The following is a 23601-nucleotide window of genomic DNA, read 5'->3' on the forward strand; positions in this document are numbered from 1 at the left end:
TCCAGCCTGGGCTTAAACACCTCCAGGGCTGGGGCCTCAACCACCTCCCTGGACAACCCATTGCAGGGCTTCACCACTCTCATGGGGAAGAACTTCCTCCTCGCCTCCAGCCTCAATCTCCCCACCTCCAGCTTCATTCCATTCCCCCTAGTCCTATCAGTACCTGATAGCCTGAGAAGTCCCTCCCCAGCCTTTTTATAGGCCCCCTTCAGACACTGGAAGGCCACAATAAGGTCACCTCCAAAGCCACAAAGGTCATTAATCATCTCCTCCTGGAGCCCAGGAGCATGGCAGGGCCAGGAATGGGACTTTCCTCCCTGCCTGCACTTTGGCTGGTGGTCACATCTTGGGGTTCCCATTCCCACCCTCAGGAATGCATCCTCTGAGCCCACCAAAGCAACCAGGACTGCTCCTAGCACCCCCTGTGCTGCAGGATGCTTCATTCCCCCTGTTCTTCTACTGGAGTGGAGGGAAATGAAGCTGCTCCCAGCAGGTACAGGAGGCCCCACCAGGAAACCAAGGAAGTGATCCCAAGCAGCTATTGGAGTTCACAGCACTGCATCCCTCAGGGCTTTTCTATTTTATGGCATCTGGGGAAAGGTCCTTTTCTTCCAACCCCCCCTCCCTGGGCACACAGATGACATCTTGGCCTTTTGCTCTTAATGGTCTTAATAAGCTACCAGCAACCTGTACCACTCATCACTCACTGACCCCTCTTTCAAATGGGTGACACAAAGGTCAGGGGCTGGAGGTGCTGTCACCAGCCCCACATGCCACCAGCAAGTTCCCTTCTGACAGCTCCTTGAGCCTGTGTGCTCCTGGAATTAACAAGGTGCTGCTGTCAAAGTCCTTGTTTGCCCAGGCCCCTGAGGAGCAGCTCAGGGTGGACCCAGACACACACACACAGGGAGCAGAGAGTCTTAGAATAGAATAGAATTAACCAGGCTGGAAAAGACCTCTGAGATCATCAAGTCCAACCTATCACCCAACACCATCTGATCAACTAAACCATGGCATCAAGCACCCCATCCAGGCTCCTCCTAAACCCCTCCAGGGAAGGGGACTCCACCACCTCCCTGGGCAGCACATTCCCACAGCCAATCTCTCTTGCTGGGAAGAATTTCTTCCTAACATCCAGCCTGAACCCCCCCTGGCACAGCTTGAGACTGTGTCCTCTTGTTCTGGTGCTGGGTGCCTGAGAGAAGAAACCAACTCCTTCCTGGCCACAACCTCCCTTCAGGGAGTTGTAGAGAGCAAGGAGGTCTCCCCTGAGCCTCCTCTTCTCCAGGCTAAGCAACCCCAAAGCCTCATCCAACCTGGCCTTGAACACCTCCAGGGAGGGAGCAGACCTGCACAAACACCTCCAGCCCACACCAAGGCTGACTTCTGCCATGCACATCCAGCTCTGAGCAGGTGACAAGAGCCTGGCCAAAGCAGGAGCATCACCCTCTCCTCATGAGGCTGTTTGCTTATGATTGATTAAGTTCAGTTAATTCAGTGGGGTTTGCACTGTCCCTTTCCAAAGCACCCATGGGATGTGGAGCACTGCTGCTGCTCTCCTCACCCTCTCCCTTTTTTTTTGGTACCTTCTTGGGGTTTTTTTAGCAGTCTAATGGAGCTAAATATGAGTGGTGCTGAAGGAAGAATTATTGAGGTTTAAGTGAAGCTGTAAGATAGCTTTAAAGTGAGCTCTTGACTGGAGCCTTTATCTCATTGACTCGCTGGAATGGCTCTTTTTTTTATCATACTATTTATGGCAACAGCCCTAACAGAGATAAATAGGTCTGGAGACAATAACACACTTGCAGAGAGCAGCATCTGGAAGTCTTGCAGGTTTCAAATCCCACTGGGCTCAAGAGATTCTTTAACCATCTCCTTGAGGCCTTTGCTTGCTTCCCAAGAGTGCTCTCTGGAGATAAAAAGCAGCAGCAAAGGACCCTGCTCTCATGTGAAGAGGCTGAGCTTGTAGGGCAACAAACCCCCAGCCAGGAGGACCCAGCTTTGGTGCTGGGCAGGGCTGGGTTGCTCAGCCATCACCCTGCTGCTCCAGGGTCCTAGGGTGAGCAGAGCAGGTCTGCTGAAGGACCAGCACCTTTCCATACCTACTGCTTTTTAGCACCTTCTCAAGTGTCCTGCATCCAGGATTCCTTAAAGCCCAGTGCAAGGCACTTGCTGCCCATGGCCATCAGCTCTCCAAGCTCTTCTTCTAGGGCAGGAGCTCCTGGGCTGCTCCAGTGCCTGTGCTCAGCTTCATGGTGAGAGCTGCCCCAGGGAGATGCCAGCGTGACCAGAGCCTGCTCCCAGAGCTCACCAATGTGACCCTCACAGACAGCTCAGTCATCAGCATCACTACCATCACCACCTTTAAACTGCAGCTGTGGCAGCAGCTCACAGTGCAGCAGAGCCTGAAGCCCAGGCTCAGGCCTCCAGGAGATGACAGAACACAAGCAGCAGGCAGGGAAAGCTTTCTGTGAGACTGGGCAGTGCAAGCTTGCCCCAGGACATCTCAGATCCTTTTGCTTCCCCTTTCCTGTTCCTGGCTGGTGGTGTGGAAGGCAGGACACTGCCTGATGCCAGCTGGAATGAGGTCCATCCATCCATCCATCCATCCATCCCTCCCTCCCTCCCTCCCTCCCATACCCATCCCTGCTCACACATCCAACTCAACACTGAAAGCTCAGGGTTTGCTCTGGCTCCCTTCAGCTCAGTCCCTGCATGTCCACACTCTCAACAAGCCTCTGACACTGCAGATGTGGCTGCCAAGGGCACAAGGAGGAGATGCCTTGGGGCTGACATAGCTCTCCCAGCTTCCCTGAGCTGCCTGAGGGTCTTGGTACCCTCAGGACACAAACCCTGAACCAGAGGAGCAAAACCCCAACAATGAGCAGTGGGGAGAAACAACTGGATCCCAATCCCAGCAGCCCCAGGGCTGGTGGCCACTACACCCATTGCTGGTGGCCACCACACTCACTGCTGATGGCCACCATGCCCAGGCTTGCTCAGGCCACCATACCTACTGCTGGTGGCCACCATGCCCAGGCTTGCTCAGGCCACCAGCCACTCTCTTGCTGTTTCAAGGACAAAAAGCTCTCCTCCTGCCCCTCAGAAGCCACAGCAGGAGCACCCAGCCTGACCTGCAGCCCTTCCAGGAGCAGCTGGTCCCAGGGGCAGGAGGACCACGGCAGAGTCAGAGGAGAGAGATGATGACAAATTAAAGACAAACACTCCAGCACTTGGGGCCTCCAGACAAATATGACAGAGGCTTCAGGAACAGCAAGATAAACTCCCTCATTTACAGCTGAAGACAAAAGCTAGGGGGGAAAAAAAATGATGGCAGCTCCAAGCAGGCCAGGGAAGTGCAGAGGCTGGGAGGGAGGGTTGGGAAACAGCCACCAGGGAAGGAACTCTTGTTGGGAATAGGTTAATGCTGAAATGTCATGGCCAAAAGAGCAGAGGAAATGACACTTCCCTCCCCTCTTGACACTGAGGCTTTTCTCTCTGCACAATGGAGATAACAACCTTTACCTGCTGCCCAGGTGGTTTGTGAAGGTTCAGCTCATTAGCATTAGGAAAGAATAGAACAGAATTAAGCAGGTTGGAAAAGACCTCAGAGATCATCAAGTCCAACCTCTCACCCAGCACCATCTGATCAACTAAACCATGGCACCAAGCAGCCCATCCAGGCTCCTCCTAAACACCTTCAGGGATGGGGACTCCACCACCTCCCTGGGCAGCACATTCCCATGGCCAATCTCTCTCTCTATGAAGAATTTCTTCCTCACCTCTAGCCTAAACCTCCCCTGGCACAGCTTGAGACTGTGTCCTCTTGTTCTGGTGCTGCTTGCCTGGGAGAGGAGACCAACCCCCACCTGGCCACAACCTCCCTTCAGGGAGTTGGAGAGAGCAAGAAGGTCTCCCCTGAGCCTCCTCTTCTGCAGGCTAAGCAACCCCAGCTCCCTCAGCCTCTCCTCACAGGGCTGTGCTCCAGACCCCTCCCCAGCTTTGTTGCCCTTCTCTGGACACCTTCCAGCATCTCAACATCTTTCCTAACCTGAGGAGCCCAGAACTGGACACAGGACTCCAGGTGTAGCCTGACCAGTGCTGAGCACAGGGCACAATGACCTCCCTGCTCCTGCTGGCCACACTGTGCCTGATGCAGGCCAGGATGCCACTGTTTTTTTGGCCACCTGGGCACACTGCAGGCTCATGTTCAGCTGCTGTCAACCAGCACCCCCAGGTCCCTTTCTGCCTGGCTGCTCTCAGGCACTCTGCCCCCAGCCTGTGGCACTGCCTGGGGTTTCTGTGGCCAACATATAAAAAAGCACTCAGTGACCCTTGCAGGGGAGCTGCTGCAGGAGCCTGAGGAGCAGCATCAGCCATCCACACCAGCAGATGCCTCCTGCTCCAGGCAGAAGATGCTCTTGTAGCCCCACAGCTGCTCCTGAAAGCACCTACAGACCTGCAGCTCAGGGCAGGTGGGGAGCAGAGCACGTCCCCTTCCCTCACTTCCTTGTCCCCTCACTATCAAAAGGCTGCAGTGGGTTTTGTCCCAGGCACCGGGGAGAGGACGGCTGCCCCAAGGGAAGAGCTGGAAGGATGGGAACCACCAGGGGTAGCAATCACTCCCTTCTGACAAAGCTGCTGTGACAGTAAGGACTTGGGGACACAACTGCACGTGTGGTGGCCCAGCTGCAGGGCTGGGCAGGCTCCTCTGCTAGGAAACAAAGCTAAAAAGCCCCAGAGAAGCCCCTGAGGCCATGCCCCATGCTGCTGAGCTGCTGCTGGGGGCTGCTCTGCCCCTGCCCCTGCCCCAGCCCCTGCCGTGCGGATCCTGCGGGATGCTCGGAGCCGCTGCCCGCCAGGGTTCTCCACCATCTCCCCAGGCATGGCAACGACCCCTTGCAAGCCCTGGGGAGGCAGTTTGCACCCCAAAGCCCACAGATCCCAAATCCAGGCCAGATTTACAGAGGAGCCTGCGCTCCCTGCTCCCCTCCAGCACCTGCTCCTCAGGCAAGTGGCCAAGAGCCGCCGGGCGGGTTCCTGAACCCTGCCTCCGGGGCCCCCATTTCCATCCATTTACTGGGGCTGCTCTGCAAGCTGGCACCCTGCCCGGGGGGGATTTGCTATTCCTCTCCTCCAGCCTCCTGAAGGCTTCTCCCCTCCTCCCCCAGTCTGCCTCTGCCTGGTGGTCCCCCTTCCGCCTTAGGAAGTGATCGTTGTTGTGGCGGAGGAGCGAGAGGAAGGACACAGACACCTCCTGAATGCTGAGAGGGTTTCCTGGAGCTCCCCCTGCACAAAAAGCAACCAACATCCAACCCCCAGCCCCACAGCCCTCTGTGACTGTGACATGTGTGAGGGGGGCTGCCAGCTCCCAGCCCCTGCACTGCTGGCTCTGGAGCAGGGACTCCCTGACCTCTCCCCTTGCAGAATGTAAGGCCTCTGATATTGGATATCCCTCAAAATATTCCTGATTTCCTCTCCCTCTGGCTTTTACAGCTCTCCAAATATCCCTGACACTGAACAGGGCTGGGTGCTCAGCCCCCTTCAAGTGCTGCCACCTCTCTGGAAGCAAGCTCCTCAAATCCTAGAAGGGGTTGGGTTGGAAGGGACCTCAAAGCTCATCCAGTTCCAACCCCCCTGCCACGGGCAGGGACACCTCCCACCAGCCCAGCTTGCTCAAGGCCTCATCCAGCCTGGCCTTGAACACCTCCAGGGAGGAGGCATCCACAACCTCCCTGGGCAACCTGTGCCAGTGTCTCCCCACCTCTGAGCCTCCTCTTCTCCAGGCTAAGCAACCCCAGCTCCCTCAGCCTCTCCTCCCAGGGCTGTGCTCCAGACCCCAAACAGCCAAGGCTGGACTTACATGTGGTGGAGGGTGCACCAGCCACAGTGGGGGTCCCCTGAGCTCAGGCACTCCCCACAGGTGGTGTACTGCTCACAGGACTCCACAGGCACCCGGGACACCTGCAAGGAAGGAAGCAAACAGCAGGATCAGTGCTCAGCAAAACAAGAGCAGCTCCAGGTCCTGCTTCACCAGCTCGACTCAGGGAACACCACAGCGCTTCCCAGGCTCCCATGGACGTTTCTGCTGAGGTCAGACAAGAGCAGGAGACACTGGGCACCAAGTCATGAAGTCACTCCCTCCCCCTGGCACAGCCATGCCATGAGTCTTGGGTACAGCAGAGCCACAGCTCCAGCCTGCCTGTCCTCAGTGCCAGCACCAACTCACCACAGACCTCCCTGCCCAGCAACGCTCCCAAGGCAAAAGCTGTGTCCTCTCCTCCTGCATTTGCAGCTTGCTGTCTCACACTTGCCATGGGGAGGCTGCCTCAGAGAGGAAAGCTGGCAGCAGTCAAGTCAAAGGGAGTTTGCAGGTTGGCAGCTAAGTTAACCTGGGGAGGGGACTTGCTCCTGAGCCCTTCCAGTGTCTGCATGAACTACTCTGCCCCAGGCCTGAGACCCTGAGGGCAGCTCATTTCTCCCAGGCAGAAGGTAAAAGCAAGCAAGGTGGGAACCAACCCAGATCACTGCCACTAACCCCCTCCAGCACTTCTCACACACACAGCGAGCTCCCTTCACGACACTGAGATGCAGCAGGGTCCTGACCTGCTATCAGCACTGAGAGCACCACAGGCTCCAAAGTGACACCAAGCTTTAACCATGGCTCAGTGCTTGGCTCCAGTGAAGAAACTCCACTGTGAGCTTCCTGACCCACCCCCTGCCACCCCAGGCACAATGAGTGCCTGACACCAATCCTAACACCTCAGTGTGATGCTCCAGCACCGCCCCTGCCCCTCTGCTCTTTGATAGAGGGAAGGTCTCCTGCCCCTCTGCTCTGCCCTAGACCTCATCTGGAGTATGGTGTCCAGTTCAGAGAGACAGGGAACTACTGGAGAGAGCACAATAGAGGCATCTCTGGAGCATCTCTGTGAGGAGGAGAGGCTGAGAGCCCTGGGGCTGGCAAGGCTGGACGAGAGCAGCCCCAGAGGGGATCTGACCAATGTTAATCAATACTTAAAGGGTGTGTAGCAGGAGAATGGGGCCAGGCTCAGTGGTGCCCAGTGACAACACAAGAGCTAATGGGCACAGACTTGAACCTAAGAAGTTCCATCTAAGCATGAGGAGGAACTTCTTTAATTTAAGGCTGCTGGAGGCCTCTGGAGCAGGCTGCCCAGAGAGGCTGTGGAGTCTCCTTGTGTGGAGAGCTTCCAACCCCCCCTGGCCATTGTGCTCCTGGGCAAGCTGCTGTGGGTGCTTCAGCCAGGAGGGGGTTGGACTGGATGACCTCTCAAGCCTCAGCATCCTGTGACATTTACATTTCTCTTATCAACCAGTGGTCAACAATTTCCCCCTCCCCAGCAGCAGCCCAGTGCTCCCCTCCGGCCCGCTGCCTGGGGCTGGCTGCAGCCTGCCCCTGGCTCCGGCTGCAGCCTGCCCCTGGCTCCGTCCATCACAACACTGCCTGGCTGCCAGCAGCTGGGGCGTGCAGGGTGAAAGGAGCAGTGTCTCACCAAACAACAGCCACTGTCACACCAAGTGCTGTTGACACAGGCAGAGCCCAGCTCCTCTCTAAGCACCACACCAAAAGGGGCTGCGAGTCTCCTGGCTCCCTCAGCCCTGCCTCACAGCTTCTCCCAGCACAAGGAACTGCACAGGGATGGGGATGAGGTTTTTTCCCCCCACCCCCCCTTTTATTTCCCCACTAGGGAATTCTTTTTGCTGAGATAGAATCACAGAATCAATCAGGTTGGAAAAGATCTCAGAGATCATCAAGTCCAACCTGACACCCAACACCTCCTGACTACCTGAAGGGAGATTGTAGCCAGGTGGGGGTTGGTCTCTTCTCCCAGGCAAGCAGGACCAGAACAAGAGGACACAGTCTCAAGCTGTGCCAGGGGAGATTGAGGCTGGAGGTGAGGAGAAAGTTCTTCCCAGCAAGAGTAATTGGCCATTGGAATGTGCTGCCCGGGGAGGTGGTGGAGTCCCTGTGCATGGAGGTGTTCAAAAGGGGATTGGATGTGGCACTTGGAGCCATGGTTTAGTAGTCATGAGGGGTTGGGTGATAGGTTGGACTTTATCTTTGAGGTCTTTTCCAACCTTATTGATCCTATGACTAACTAAGCCATGGCTCCAAGTGCCACATCCAATCCCCTCCTGAACACCTCCAGGGACCTCTGCACCTCATAGAATGGTGAGGGTTGGAAGGGACCTCTGGAGCTCATCCAGTCCAACCCCCTGCTGAAGCAGGGCACCCACAGCAGCTTGCCCAGGATCACAATGGCCAGGAGAGGTTGGAATCTCTGCAGAGAAGGAGACTCCACAACCTCTCTAGGCAGCCTGCTCCTGGCCTCCAGCACCCTCACAGCAAAGAAGTTTCAAGTGAAACCTCCCAGGGGCAATGAGTTTCATGGGATGGGCAGAGATCAGCTTGAGGTATAGTAAGAGCAAAGCAGCACTGGAGCTGGAACCAAGGAGCTCAGGAGGCAGAACCAAGTACACAGAGCCTGCATTTAGTCTATGATGGCTCCAAAGAGCTTCAGAAATAGCAACCAGGAGGTCAAGGGAGATTCTCCTCCCCCTCTACTCTGCTCGAGGCAGCATCTGGAGTATTGCTTTCTGTTCTGGACTCCCCAGTTCCAGAGGGACAGGGAACTAGTGGAGAGAGTCCAACAAAGGGCTGTGAAGCTGCTGAGGGGCCTGGAGCATCTCTCTGAGGAGGCAAGGCTGAGAGCCCTGGAGAAGAGCAGCCTGAGAGGGGATCTGATCAATACTCAGCAAGAGCTAAATGGAGGGGGGCAAGAGGCTGGGGCTGGGCTCTTGGCAGTGGTGCCCAGTGGCAGTGGGCACAAACTGGGACCCAGGGGGTTTCACTTCAGGAAACAGAGAAGAGAAATGATGTGGTGCTGAGGGCTGTGGTTTAGTGCTGGGCCAATGGTTGGACTTGATGATCTCAAAAGATCTTTTCCAACCAAAATGATTCTGTGTTTCCAGGACAATTTCCCAGTGCAGACAGGAGATGCAGACACTGCCTTGCTCCTGGATGGCAGCCTAGGAGCCAATCTGTGTTTCTCAAACCAAAGGAGCAGCCCATGGAGCCTCTCAGCAGTCCCCATGGAGTCAGCAGCAGGATGTGGTGAGGGTTTCCCCTAAAATCTGCCCTGCACAATGAGCCATGTTGGTGGGATGGTTCTCACCCACCCCACAGGCCAGGCCAGCCCCCCCAAAAAGATCATCAGGCACTGCTGCTCCCTCCAGTGTGAGGCTTGGCAGGATCTGTCCCTGTGATTTACATGCAGCTCAGGGCTTGGTTGATGCTCATGAGGAGCTGGATGCTCTCACAGTGCTCTATAAATAACAGAGGATCTGAATTAAATTGACTAACAGCTCATTAGAGCTGATTTTTTCTTGGTTAGGCATTTGGGTTCTTCTCCTGCTCAGAGGCTGTGGCTTCCTCACAGGATGACTCTAAAATGCCACAGACATTTTGAACAATGCCTGAAGTCCCAGGGGTTTAGCCTAAAAAAAAGAGGGGATGATCTGCTCCTTTCTCTGCAAACACAGGGCAGAAAACTTCACCCTTCCTTCTCTTGGTGTTTGATGACTGAAGCTGAGCAGGGCTGGCTCTGCCTGAGCTGGGGCAGCTGCTCAGAAGCAGCTGCCTTTGGGTCGGCTCTTCTGTAGCCCCAACCACCCAAACACACCTCCTGGCTCTGGGTTTACTGCTCCCTGGCTGGAGGAAGGGCTAAGACATTAGGGAAGGATAAACCATCTGCTGGTCTCCAACACTTACCTTTGTGGCTTTGCCATTCCCCCTTCAGAACAATTAATGCCAGAACCTCCACCCACACTGCTCCAGCACCCAAGTCAATGTTTAAATGCAGCTCCAAAAGCTTATGAGCAGAAGGCATTGAAATAACTGCATGCATGGGAAAGGTCCAGGGGCTTCTCAGTATTTGCCCAGCTCTCACACTCCTCATCCACCATGCAAAGATCACCAGCATTCCAGCCCTCTAAAGAGCATGTTTCATTTGAATGGAAACCCAAGGGAAGTCCCATTACAAACAGGATATATCCAGAGCTTATCCCATGCCTATCATGAACACAGAAGAGTGGAAGCTCTGTTTCCTGCATGGACAGTAGAGGAGTAAAGCTCTGAAGTCCTCTACCCCAGCATCCCCATTCCAACATCCACACCCCAACATCTGTATCTTGGCATCACCATCTCAGCACCCCCACCCCAGCACCCCCACCCCAACATCTGTATCTTGGCATCACCATCTCAGCATCCCCATCCCAGCACCCCCATCCCAACATCTGTATCCTGACATCACCATTTCAGCATCCCCATCCCAACATCCCCACCCCAACATCTGCATCCTGGCATCACCATTTCAGCATCCCCATCCCAGCATCCCCACCCCAACATCTGTATCTTGGCATCACCATCTCAGCATCCCCATCCCAGCACCCCCATCCCAACATCTGTATCCTGACATCACCATTTCAGCATCCCCATCCCAACATCCCCACCCCAACATCTGCATCCTGGCATCACCATTTCAGCATCCCCATCCCAGCATCCCCACCCCAACATCTGTATCCTGGCATCACCATCCCAGCATCCCCATCCCAGTATCCCCACCCCAGCATCTGCATCCTGGCATCCCCATCCCAACACCTCCATTCCAACGTTCATCCTCATCCTGCCATTCCCATTCCATCACCCTCATCACGGCATCCCCACCTGAGCATCCCTGTCCCAACAGCCCCATCCCATCCTCATCCAAACAGCTCCATTCCAACATTCCTCTCCTGGCATCCCCATCCCAAGCATCCCTGTCTCAACATCCCCATCCCAGCACCCTCACCCCCCAGTATCTCCATTCCAACACCCCCATCCCAGCAGGCACCAGCACCTCCCAGCTAAGCCCAGCCACCAGGACTCCCATCTGTCCCAGCCTGCTGTGTTTGCTCTCTCCTCCTTGTCAGCCCCTGGGGCAGCTCTGGGAGCAGCAGAATGGTTTGTTTGGAGAGGGTTTTGCTTGTCAGTGTTTAGTTTGGAAATGCAAATACCTCCCTTGGTTTGCATTAGGGAAGATAGGTCAGAGGAACTCTGCTGGCACTCCGAGCAAACATCTGAGAAGGTCTATCAGCACTTCAGCAGTGTATTGCCCACCCCAGCCTAAGCCTTGAGAAAACTGCTGCCTGGACTGATGAATTTATCTGCAGAGCAGCAGCTTGAGGTCCTGCAGCACTCAGAGAGCAGAGCTCATGACTCCAGCCTCCTCCTAGAGCCCAACCAGGCCTCAAAGCAAGGCCTGAGCGATAGGATAGGATAGGATAGGATAGGATAGGATAGGATAGGATAGGATAGGATAGGATAGGGCAGAGCAGGGCAGGTTGGAAAAGACCTCTGAGATCATCAAGTCCAACCTCTCACCCAACACCATCTAATCAACTAAACCATGGCACCAAGCACCCCATCCACTCTCTTCCTAAACACCTCCAGAAAGTGGGTGCCAGTTCTGGATGCCTAAAGATTTCTGCTCCAGCTTGCAGAGACACAAGTGGAGAGGTCCTGAAACCAGGCAGAACATGCAGGAAGTCTCCAAACACAGCCTGAAATCCTGCACCTCCCCACCTGTGAGCTGGACTCCTGCTTCCCTGCAGAGCCCTGGGGCACCATGGGGCCAAAGCTCTGCTGAAGCAGCTTGGGGATGACAGAAGGTGCAAGAAGGAGATGGGTCCTGCACACAAGCATGGTCACTGACTGCACAGCAAGAAAACAACTCAGCAGAGCTGAGGAGCACCTCCATGGAGGACAAAAGCCAAGAATCCAACACTCCTGGGGAATCTCCCTACTCCTGTAGCCCCTTCAGGTTGCTCTAAGGTCTCCCTGGAGACCCTTCTCTTCTCCAAGCTGAGCAGCCCCAACTCCCTCAGCCTCTCCCCATAGCTCTTCAGCCCTCTCATCATCTTTGTGGCCCCCTCTGGACCTGCTCCAACAGTTCCAGGTCCCTCTTGTGCTGAGGGCACTAGAGCTGGATGCAGGGCAGCAGGTCGGGGAGAGAGCAGAGCAGAGGAGAGGATGAGAATCACTTCACTCATCCTGCTGGTCACTCAAGTGCATGAATCCAGTTCCAGATCAATGAATGCACAAAACAGCTGAAGAAAGCAAAGTTTCCACAGCTTATGCCTGTTGCCAGCATGAGCTTCTGACTTCCCTGGCTAGAGACAGCCCCTGAGCATCCCACCAGCGCTGCAGGCTGCCTGCAGACCCTCAGGGTGCTGGACATCAAACAGCAAATCTACTTTTAATGACTTTGGGGAGCCTTAGTAGAGATGCCAACGAGTTCCCTGTAATTAAAGCTATCTATCACTCAGCAAGCAGCAGCCCAAAGTTGATGAACTTTCCAATGAGAATTTATTCTACCCTTCATTCAGGAGAAAAGAGCCTTTGTGCTGCTGGAGGAGACATGAGAAAGTGTGGGAAGGAGCAAGGAGGGCTCATCAGCTCCAGCCATTAAGGTGTCAGGGTGACAGAGCTGAGGAAAATGAAGTCAGATTTTCTCAGAGGCTGGTAAAAAGTTTGACAGAGTCTTCTTCCAGCTGCCTCTGCTCCCTGGGTCTTCACAGAGAACTGCTCAGAGCTGGAGTCCTCCTGTGATATCAGTTCTGCCAAGGAATCTTCGAAGCAAAGAATTGTTTCAGCTGGAAAAGTCCTCCAAGATCATCCAGTCCAACCAGGAACCCAACACCACCAGGGCCACTGAACCATGGCCCCAAGTGCCATGGCCACAGGTTCCTCAAACCCCTCCAGGGCTGGGGACTCCACCACCTCCCTGGGCAGCCTCTGCCAATCCCTGACCACTCTTGCAGCAAAGAAATTTTTACTGATCCCCAACCTAAACCTCCCCTGTGTGCAGGGCTGGGAGAACCTTGCTGAGCAAGACCTGTGGGTTCAACCCACCCCATGCTGTATGGAAAGTCCTACCTGGAAAGGACTTATTCTGGATTTGAGCAGAGCTGGTGCAGATCTCAGACAGGCTGCCAGCAGTGGGCATGGAGGAGTCAGCAGCAAGCAGGATGCAGGCAGTGCATCACAGAATGGTCTGGGTTGGAAAGGACCTCCAAAGGTCATCTTAGTCCAACCTCCATTGTGTGGGGCAGCAGCCAGGGCACAGTGGGGGGAAGGTAAAGGGAGAAGGCTGTGACTGGGGAAGAATGAGAACAGAACAGACTAGAGTAGACTAGACCAGAATAGGTTGGAAAACACCTTTGAGATCATCAAGTCCAACCCATCACCCAGCACCATCTAATCACCTAAACCATGGCACCAAGTGCCTCATCCAGGCTCCTCCTAAACACCTCCAGGGATGGGGACTCCACCACCTCCCTGGGCAGCACATCCCAATGGCCAACCTCTCTTTCTATGAAGAACTTCTTCCTAACATCCAGTGTAAACCTCCCCTGGCACAGCTTGAGACTGTGTCCTCTTGTTCTGGTGCTGCTTGCCTTGAGGAGCATCCCCAAAGTGCTTCCAGGCCTCGGCAGGCACAGCTACCTGCTCCAGAGGACACCAAAGCACAAGTCCCTGAAGAAGCTGAACATCCAGGCAAGGAGGGGATGAGGGGCACTTGTGAGAGGCTCCTGGGGGATCTGGCTGTCCCCTCCCACAGCACTGAGCAGGGGGAGGGCTCTCAGAGCTACCCAGGGGCTGCCAGGAACACATCAACGCCTGCAACTTTTTGGCAGCAAAGCAGCGAGTGGGAGAGGACAGGGAGCCAAGGTTGCCATGGCTACCCAGGCATCATCTAATGACAGCCCTGCAGATGCATGGCACAGAGTCCCCTGCAACCTGATCCAAGCAACCTTCCCAGTGGGTTTGGGCTGCATGCTCCAAGAACCTCATCAGCACCTGAGGGGAGGACAAGTTGTGCCTGAGCACAGGAGAGCAGCAGCACTCCTGGTGAGTGATCGGATCTGCCCCGAGCATGCAGCTGGGGAGGAACAACAGCAGGAACCAGGACAGACCAGGGGCTGATCTGCAGGGAAGCAGCTCCACAGAGAAGGACCTTGGAGGCCTGGTGGAGGCTGAGTTATTAATGGGACAGCAACCTGCTCCCTTTGGCCAAGACAACCAATGGCATCCTAAGGTGTATGGAGAAGAGTGTGGCCAGCAGGTCAAGGGAGGTTCTCTTCCCCTTGCTCTGCCCTAGTGGGGCCACATCTGGAGTATTGTGTCCAGTTCTGGGCTCCCCCACTTAAGAGGGACAGGCAACAACCAGAGAGAGGCCAAGGGAGGCTAAGAGGGTGATGAAGATGCCAGAACATCTGTGCTGTGAAGGAAGGCTGAGAGCCCTGGGGCTGTTTAGCCTGGAGAAGAGCAGCCCCAGAGGGGATCTGAGCAATACTCAGCAAGAGCTAGAGGGTCAGGGCCAAGAAGGAGCCAGTACCTTTTCAGTGGTGCCCTGTGATAAGATGAGAGGCAAAGGACACAAACTGGAACCCAGGAGGTTCCATCTGAGCAGGAGGAGAAACTGTTCTGCTGTAAGGGTGCTGGAGCCCTGGAGCAGCTGCCCAGAGAGGTTGTGGAGTCTCCTTCTCTGCAGAGATTCCAAATCCACCTGGCCACTGTGATCCTGGGCACCCTCCTGGGGGTGACTTTGCTCTGGCCGGGGGATTGGACTGGATGATCTCCAGAGGTCCCTTCCTAACCCAAACTGTTCTATGACTCTATACCTGGTCCTTGGCTCCCTCCACACACAGTTCTAGGCTCCTGAGGGAGGGGGATGAAGGTATTGGAGGGGGATGAAGGTACTGGAAGCCTCCTCTAGGAAGCAAGAAAGAGTGAAAGAATAGGAAATGCTCCAAAGTAAGGCTTGGCCAAGCAGTGAAATCATCCTCAAGGCTGTTTCCTCCATCCCAGCCAGCAGGACTCAGGCTTGGAGCGGACTCTTGTCCTGACACACAAGTGCCTGCAGACAAATGTCTTCCTGTGGCTCACCACAGCTCCAGTTAATGGATGCATCAGTGTGGAACATCTGAGCAAGGTCCTGCAGCAACCAAGTGCCAGGCAGAGATCCCATCCCTGCTCCCAGGAGCAGCCCAGAGCATGGCAGCCTGCGGGAGGAGGAAAGCATTTCCATCCCCAGCATGCACCCAATGCTGGCTCTGCTCAACCCGGCAGCTCCTCCTCCACTCTCCACAGGTGACAATATCACTGCAGGAGAGGGTGCAAGGGCTAGGGACCACCTGCCTGGCCATGTCCCCTCCCAAAGTGGCTGTCCCAGTCCCTCAGATCCATCCCAGCTGGGCATCACAGTGCAGGGGTGTGTGCGGCGTCTGGGATCCTGCACTGCTCCTCCTGTGCCCACCCTGTGCTGAGAGCCAGCCCCCAGTGTGCCACTGCCAGCAGCTGTGTGACACCCACTGCTCTGAAGTGTCCTGGCACTGCTGGCTCTGCCTCCTGCTTTGCAGGGACCATCTGCTTCTGGGAAGCGAGGAGCAGGGCACTCATGGCCACATCTATCAGCTACAGGAGGGCAGGCCAGCAGGAAAGCCTTGTGCAGGGAGAGGATCAGGAGGAGATTCACAGTCTCACAGTATCACTAAGGTTGGAAGAGACCTCAAAGCTCCAACCTGGCGCCACAGAGCTCATGACTAGACCATGGCACCAAGTGCCACATCCAATCCCTCTTGAACACCTCCAGGGATGGGGACTCCACCACCTCCCTGGGCAGCACATTCCAATGATGAATGACTCTCTCTCTGAAGAACTTTCTCCTCACCTCCAGCCTAAACTTCCCCTGGCACAGCTTGAGACTGTGTCCTCTTGTTCTGGTGCTGGGTGCCTGGGAGAAGAGACCAACCCCTTCCTGGTTACAATCTCCCCTCAGGTAGTTGTAAAGAGCAATGAGGTCTCCCCTGAGCCTCCTCTTCTGCAGGCTAAGCAACCCCAGTTCCCTCAGCCTCTCCTCACAGGGCTGTGCTCCAGACCCCTCCTCAGCCTCATTGCCCTTCTCTGGACACCTTCAAGTCTCTCAATGTCCTTCTTAAACTGAGGAGCCCAGAACTGGATACAGGACTCAAGGTGTGGCCTGACCAGTGCTGAGCACAGGGCACAATGACTTCCCTGCTCGTGCTGGCCACACTGCTCCTGATGCAGGCCAGGATGCCCTTGGCCTTCTTGGCCACCTGGGCACACTGCTGGCTCATGTTTAGGCAGCTGTCAATCAGCACTCCCAGGTCCCTCTGTGTTTGGCAGCTCTCAGCCACTCTGACCCCAGCCTGCAGCTCTGCCTGGGGTTGATGTGGCCAAAGTGCAGCCCCTGGCACTTGGCCTTGTTGAATGCCATCCTGTTGGCCTCTGCCCATCTGTCCAGTGGGTCGAGGTTCCTCTGCAGAGCCCTTCTGCCCTCCAACAGCTCAACTCCTGCCCCCAGCTTGGTGTCATCTGCAAATTTGCTGATGACTGCCTCAATCCCCTCATCCAGATCATCAATTCCTTCATCTCCAGCACAGAAATAGAAATGCTGGCTGAAGGCAGGCATCTGGAAGTCAGCAACTGCAGCAGAATTTATGGACTGAATAATGAGGTCAAAGCTGACCACAGAGGTGCAGCCACAGGCTTGCTCACTCTCATCATGTAGAGCCCAACCCACAGAAGCCCCAGTTGAAAGGGGAAGGGGATAACAAGATGTTTGCACAGCCTGGTAATGAGGAATGAGAAGCTAAAGGTCTCCACCACAAACCCCAGGTTGTGCTGCAACACATCCACACATTTCCTCCCCTGGAAAACCACCAGGCCTCAGGGGAGCTGCAGTTTTGTTCCAAGGGTTTTCATTTGAGGGAGGTTCAGGCTTTTCCCAGGTGTTGTCTCGAGCAGCTGTGTCTGGGAGGGAGATTGACTTCCACCACTGCAGCTCTGCATGCTGCTGGCACCAGTCTTACAATCAGAGAATCATCAAGCATGGAAAAGACTTCCAAGATCATCCAGTCCCAGCATCAACCCAGCACCACCATGGCCACTAAACCATGACCCCAAGAGCCATGGCCAAACATTTCTCCAGGAGCAGGGACTCCACCGCCTCCCTGGGCAGCCTGTGCCAATCCCTGACCACTCTTGCAGCAAAGAAATTGTTCCTTATCTCCAACCTAAACCTTCCCTGGTGCAACTTGAGGCCATTTCCTCTTGTTCTATCACTTGTTACTTGAGTGAAGACACCAACACCCACCTGGCTCCAGCCTCCTTCTCAGGGAGCTGCAGAGAGCCAGAAGGTCTCTCCTTAGCCTCCTTTCCTCCAGACCAAACACCACCATTTCCCTCAGCTGCTCCTCCCCAGACCTGCTCCCCAGACCCTTCATTGCCCATCTCTGGAGGGTGAATCATCTCCCCACTCCCTTTGGCAGGTCCCTCTGGGCTTGCTCCAGACAAGAAGGTGACGTGCTCAGACCAGCATATGGCACCGTCCAAACACCCCAGCCTGGGGACATCCCTGCTGCCACCAGCAGTGGCTTCTTGAACCTTTGGGCACCACTGCTCAGTGAGACCACCCTGCCACAGCCACCCTACCAACGAGCTGTGCCCTCTGCAGCTCCATGGAAACCTAAAAGCTGCCTTCCAGTACCTGGTGGGTCTTCAGGAGAGCTGGAGAGGGACTTCTGACAAGGGCTGGGAGTGACAGGACCAGGGACGATGGTTTGAAACTGGAGCAGCGTAGATTGAGACTGGAGATGAAGAAATTCTTTCCAGTGAGGGCTGGGAGACACTGGAGCAGGTTGCCCAGGAAGGCTGTGGCTGCCCTCTCCCTGGAGGTGTTCAAGGCCAGGCTGGATGAGACCTTGAGCAACCTGTGCTGGTAGGAGGTGTCCCTGCCCACGGCAGTGGAGTTAGACCTGGGTGATCTTGAAGGTCCCTTCCCACCCAACCCATCCTGATTCTTGTGTCAGGGAAGGGGGCTCCGGGCTCTGAGCAGCAGCCATCCAGAGCTCTGCTGCATCTCTGTGGTGGCTTTCACAGGAGAGCTCAGTGCCTGCTGCTGGTGGCTGCCTTCAGCCGTCTGTTTCTCCTCTCTCCCCATAAAAACCACACGCCAGACAGCAGAGGCCCCTTCCCCCCTCCCCCCTCCCCGAGCTGCCAGCCCAGAACTCATGAATCCAGTTAAGTTGTTAAAAAGGCTTGTGGCAGGCTAAGATAAAACAGAGGAGTTTAAAATGACAAACAGACTCCTAAATGGGATTAGAGCCTTAATGAAAACGGTAATGAATGAATGAGGCAACCAAATATTCCCCATTAATATCAGACAGATAGATTAGATCCCTAGGCACTGCATTTAAAAACGACATGGAATTACTTCAATTACTCTGCACTGATAAATAACAAGCCCATATTTACTGGTAAAACACTTTTCCACCCCACTCCTCCCCCCTTCCCCCCCTCCCCCCCACTCCCTGCTTGCTTTGGCTTCTGCTTCCCAAGAGGCAGAGCAGACCACGGAGAGGCTGAAGCAATGCAGCAGGCTGGGAGCTTCCACTGCTTCCCTCTTGCTGCAGGAGAGCCAGGCTAGGCAGCACACACCACACTGGTGCTCCAGGGCACCTGCTGCAGAGGAGCAGTCCTGTTGTTCATAGAATCACAGAATGGCTTGGAAGGGACCTTCAAGATCATCCAGTTCCAATCCCCTGCCACGGGCAGGGACACCTCCCACGGGAAAGGACACCTCCCACCAGCCCAGGTTGCTCAAGGTCTCACCCTGCCTGGCCTCAAACACCTCCAGGGAGGGAGCATCCACAACCTCCCTGGGCAACCTGGTCTCAGTCAACACCATTCACACCTCTGGTTCAGCCCCTGGTCACTATTTTAGCCCTTGGCCACTATTTCAGCCCTTGGCAAGAGCCGAAGCAGTCAGTGCTGGAGTCACTTCCAACCTGCTGCTTGCAGCATGCCTTCCCTCTCAGAAATTCACTGCACCTCCACTTGCTGGGGGATGCAGCTGCTCAGCATCCTCCTTTCCACAGGGAAAAAAGGAGATTAACCTGATCAGAGACCTCTTCTAATGAAGAGATCATAGATGGATGACTCCTGGGTGCTTGGTGGCATTTACGTGCTACTGATGAAAGGCACTCTGGTAAAGGTAACCTCACCAAGAGTCCCTTGTCCTGGCATCCCAGCCTCCAGCCCAACCATCTGTTCTCCAGGTTCAGGGAAGCCCTGGAGAACAGCTTGCTGCTAGGAGAGCTGCAAAACATCCTTTCTAGCTCTGCTGCCTTGGCTGGGGAACCTTTGTGCCTGGGTGAAGCCTTCTGTCTGTGGCTGAGCACAGCGGAGCTGTGAGCACAGCGGTGTCAGGGTCCCAAATCACTGAACACAATCACAGACTTGTTTCAGCTGGAAAAGCTCTCTAAGATCCCCCAGTCCAACCAGCAACCCAACACCACCATGACCACCAAACCATGTCCCCAGGTGCCATGCCCACACATTTCCTGAACACCTCCAGGGGATGGGGACTCCACCACCTCCCTGGGCAGCCTGTTCCAATCCCTGACCACTCTTGCAGCAAAGAAATCTTTCCTCATCTCCAACCTAACCCTCCCCTGGCACAATTTCAGGCCACTTCCTCACACTCCATCACCTGATACGAGGGAGGAGAGCCCAACCCCCACCTCACTCCAACCTCCTTTCAGGGAGTTGTAGAGATGCTTAAATACCTTTGCAAATCCTCCCCCAGAACATAGCAGCAAACAAGCAAGACATGAAAATCTCTCACTTTGCAGACACAGGAGCAGCAGCTGCAGAAGGAGCAGGGGCACAGCAAGCTGGCAGCCTGAGGCCAAAGCCCAGCTCCTTGCTGCAGCCATCAAATACATCATCTTAGGCAGAGGAGTGGGATCACCCCCCCCATGCCCCACCTCAGCTGGGAAGCAATTGGTGAGATCAGACTCTATGTCCTCCCCCCAGAACCCTTTAGAAGTAGAGCAGGAAACATCCAGTGCATGATTTGCTAAGGTTGGGCAAAGTTCATCAATAAACCTGGTGCTGAAAGCTGTGCCTGAGGAAGCCATCTCTGATCTTCACCCTAGCCCTGACAAAGGAAGGGGCTCCTGCTGCTTTCCAAAAGCCATTAAAATGAAGGCTGTGACCACTCTTGTGCTCAGGTTGTGGTGTTCCAAGAGGTTCATTCATTCAGAGACACATAGAATGGTTTGGATTGGAAGGGACCTTGAGGATCATCTAGTTCCATGGCAGGGACACCTCCCACCAGCCCAGGTTGTTAGGCTTCAAGCACAGCCCTTCGAGGAGAGGCTGAGGGAGCTGGGGTTGCTTAGCCTGGAGAGGAGGCTCAGGGGAGACCTTCTTGCTCTCTACAACTACCTGAGGGGAGGTTGTAGCCAGGAGGAGGTTGGTCTCTTCTCCCAGGCCAGCAGCACCAGAACAAGAGGACACAGTCTCAAGCTGTGCCAGGGGAGGTTTAGGCTGGAGGTGAGGAGAAAGTTCTTCCCAGAGAGAGTCATTAACCATTGGGATGTGCTGCCCAGGGAGGTGGTGGAGCCCCCATCCCTGGAGGTGTTCAAGAGGGGATTGGATGTGGCACTTGGTGCCATGGTTTAGTCATGAGGGCTGTGGTGCCAGGTTGGACTTGATGAGCTTTGAGGTCTCTTCCAACCTTGGTGATTCTGTGACCTCATCCAGCCTGGCCTTGAGCACCTCCAGGGAGAGGGCATCCCCAGCCTCCCTGGGCAGCCTGTGCCAGTGTCTCCCCACCCTCACTCTTAGTCTTAACTTCCCCTCCTCAAGCTTCAATCCTTTGCCTCTCACCCTGAGCAGGAATCCCCTGTGAGAGGGCATGGGAAACAATTTAATTCCTTTATCTCCTGCACTTCAGGACGTGGTTGAATGGTTAGGTTGAGGGTTGGACTAGTAACAGGTTGGACTTGATGATCTTTGAGGTCTCTTCCAACCTTGGTGATTGTGTGATCTTGGAGGTCTTTTCCAACCAAACCAATTCTGTGATTCTTAGGGAAGGGCTACCCAGGGGTGAGCAGGCTGCAGTTCCCCCAGCTGAAACCTTGCTGAGCATGGAGGATTCATTAAGTGTGGGAATGGGGGCAGGAGGGCTGAGGGGGCTGTGTGTACCATGCAGCTATAAATCAGCTTCCCAGGAAGGCAACAAAACCCAACCTTTGTGCTTTCCCACCTCGAAACAAGGGCTAGGAGCAGCAAAGTGAGGAGGGGAGGAAGGAGCAGAGCTCTTCCCACAGCTCAGGGGATGGATGACCTTTCCAATCCTATACCTGTATAAATCTTATTTAATGAAATAATAATAAAAGGAAGGAGGGGAGGGGGAAAAAAAAAGACTAAATGGAGGTTAAATCATTCCCTGCAGCAGCTTTACACTGAAAACAAAGTCTGCTCAGACAGTGGTTGGTTTACACAACAGGCCTTGAACATTCCTTTCCTAACTACTAGGGTGACTCCTGACCAGCTAACCACAAGATGAGTGATAGGAGCCCTCAAAGCCAAGAGGCAGCTTGCCAAGACAGAGGCAGTGCTGGCCTGAGGGCTGCTTTAAACACACAGTTAGGGGGTTTGGTGGGTCACAAGTCACAACATGGTGTGGGTTTTTCTTTCACCCATCAAACCTTCCCCACAGCCATCCCAGCCTTGACTTTCAGCGCCACCACCAACTCGAAGCAGCCACTTCCCCTCCCCTCTGCGCACCACAGAGCAAAGCCAGCTGCCTGCAGCTTGGAAGTGGCCCTGGGAAGCTGGGGAAGCTAACCACAGGCTTCCCATTATCTGAAAGAAAAGCTGGAATGGGTTTTGGAGCCAGAAAAGGTTGGGCAAAGAGTTCAGCTTTCATCTTTACCTATTCCCCCTCCCCTCCCCCCCTGCTTTGGGCAGCTGTTTTGCTGCATGGGAAAGGCAGAATCAAAGGGCAGCTCTGGGGCTGTGGCATTGCTCTGCCCAAAGACAGAGGTGAGAGAAGCTCAGAGCTTCAGAACTGCTGCATTAATGCTCCCAGGGCTGCAGTGCTAAGTCACTTGTCCCTGGAAGCCACATCAGCTCCTGCTGTAAACAGTTCCTTCGACATCAGCTTCTCACTGTCCAGACACAGCACTCAAAAGGGTGGCACTTTGGGCAAATTCTGCCATGAAACTCTTTCTGCTCCACCAGAGCCTGAGGAGCTTCTGCATACATTTCCATAAATCTCCCTGGTGTCAGTACAGCAACAGAGCCAACAAGGCTGGGAGGGGATCCTGCAGCCTGCTGCTGAGCCTCACCTACAGAGCAGCTCCAGGAGAAGCTCCCAGGGCAGAAGGGCTTTGAAAGCATCAAATAAATGGTGGGGGGGGGGGGGGGGAATTACAGAATCACTGAATGGTCGAGGCCGGAAAGGACCTCTGGAGAGCATCAAGTCCAAACCCCAGATCACTGAATCCAGCCCACAACTCACAGACTGCATCAGGTTGGAAAGGGACCCTCAAAGGTCATCTCATCCACCCCCCCTGCACTCAGCAGGGACACCTCCAACATGATCAGGCTGCCCAGGGGCACATTAAGTCTGACCTTGGATGTCTCCAAGGATGGAGCCTCAACCACATCCCTGGGCAACCTGTTCCAGGGTTTCACCACTCTCACTGTGCAGAGCTTTCTCCTGACATCCAACCTAAACCTCCCCTGCTGCAGTTTCAAACCATTGCTTCTCATCCTGTCACCACAAACCCTTCTAACCAGCTCCTCCCCAACCTTCCTGTAGGCCTCCTTCAGATAATGAAATGCAGCTCTAAGGTCTCCCTAGAGCCTTCTCTCCTCCAGGCTCAGAGGAGACCTTATTGCTGTCAACAAACCCTGTGACAGAACAAGAGGACACAGTCTCAAGCTGTGCCAGGGGAGGTTCAGGCTGGATGTTACAAAGAGATTGGCCACTGGAATGTGCTGCCCAGGGAGGTGGTGGAGTCACCATCCCTGGAGGTGTTTAGGAAGAGACTGGATGAAGCACTTGGTGCCATGGTTGAGTTGATCAGATGGTGTTGGGTGATAGGTTGGACTTGATGACCTCCGAGGTCTTTTCCAACCTGGTTAATTCTGTTCTCTTCAGTCTTTAATTACAAACTGGACAAGCCCAGCTCTCAGCCTGTCTTTGTAGGAGTCCTCTGTTTCTAGCAAGGCTGGAAAGGGGGTTGTGGGGGGGAAAGTCCTCCCAGCTCACTGCCCCAGGAGGCTGACAGTAATGGCATTGAACAGCCTTGCAGAAGCCCAGTTCATTAAATTCAGCTTGGGAATGCCAAACCCCTGCCAGGATGCCCCAGGAGAAGAACTGGTGGGTGTAGGACCTGCTTTTTGTCTGCTGGCCCAGCAGGGAGTGGGGCAGAGGGAAGCACCACTGTGGACCTCACTGCTGTAGGAACAGAACGAGTCTGCCAATGCCTCTAGACAAAAGTTTTCAGCTGCCAGCCTCCCATGGGCAGCAGAGGTGGAAGGGAATCTGCCCTCCCCTCAGCTGCTGTAAGCCTACACTGGAGCAGCTGCTCCAAGGGCATCTCTCTGCAGGGTAGCTGGCAAGGGACAGGGTTAATAGACCCTCTCCATGTGTGACC

The 23601-nt window shown here is 54.8% G+C and overlaps 1 protein-coding gene across 1 annotated transcript in view; it reads right to left on the minus strand.

The window, feature by feature from the left end:
- PLXNA2 (plexin A2) overlaps positions 1 to 23601 on the minus strand; it is a 208286-nt gene that overhangs the window by 67730 nt on the left and 116955 nt on the right. Inside the window, exon 5 of the mRNA XM_054176319.1 lies at positions 5864 to 5964. Within this exon, the coding sequence (XP_054032294.1) occupies positions 5864 to 5964 (101 nt within the window). The remainder of the gene's footprint in view (positions 1 to 5863; positions 5965 to 23601) is intronic.

This window comes from Dryobates pubescens, chromosome 35 (assembly GCF_014839835.1).
Source record: "Dryobates pubescens isolate bDryPub1 chromosome 35, bDryPub1.pri, whole genome shotgun sequence".
In the NCBI taxonomy this organism is placed as follows: Eukaryota; Metazoa; Chordata; class Aves; order Piciformes; family Picidae; genus Dryobates; species Dryobates pubescens.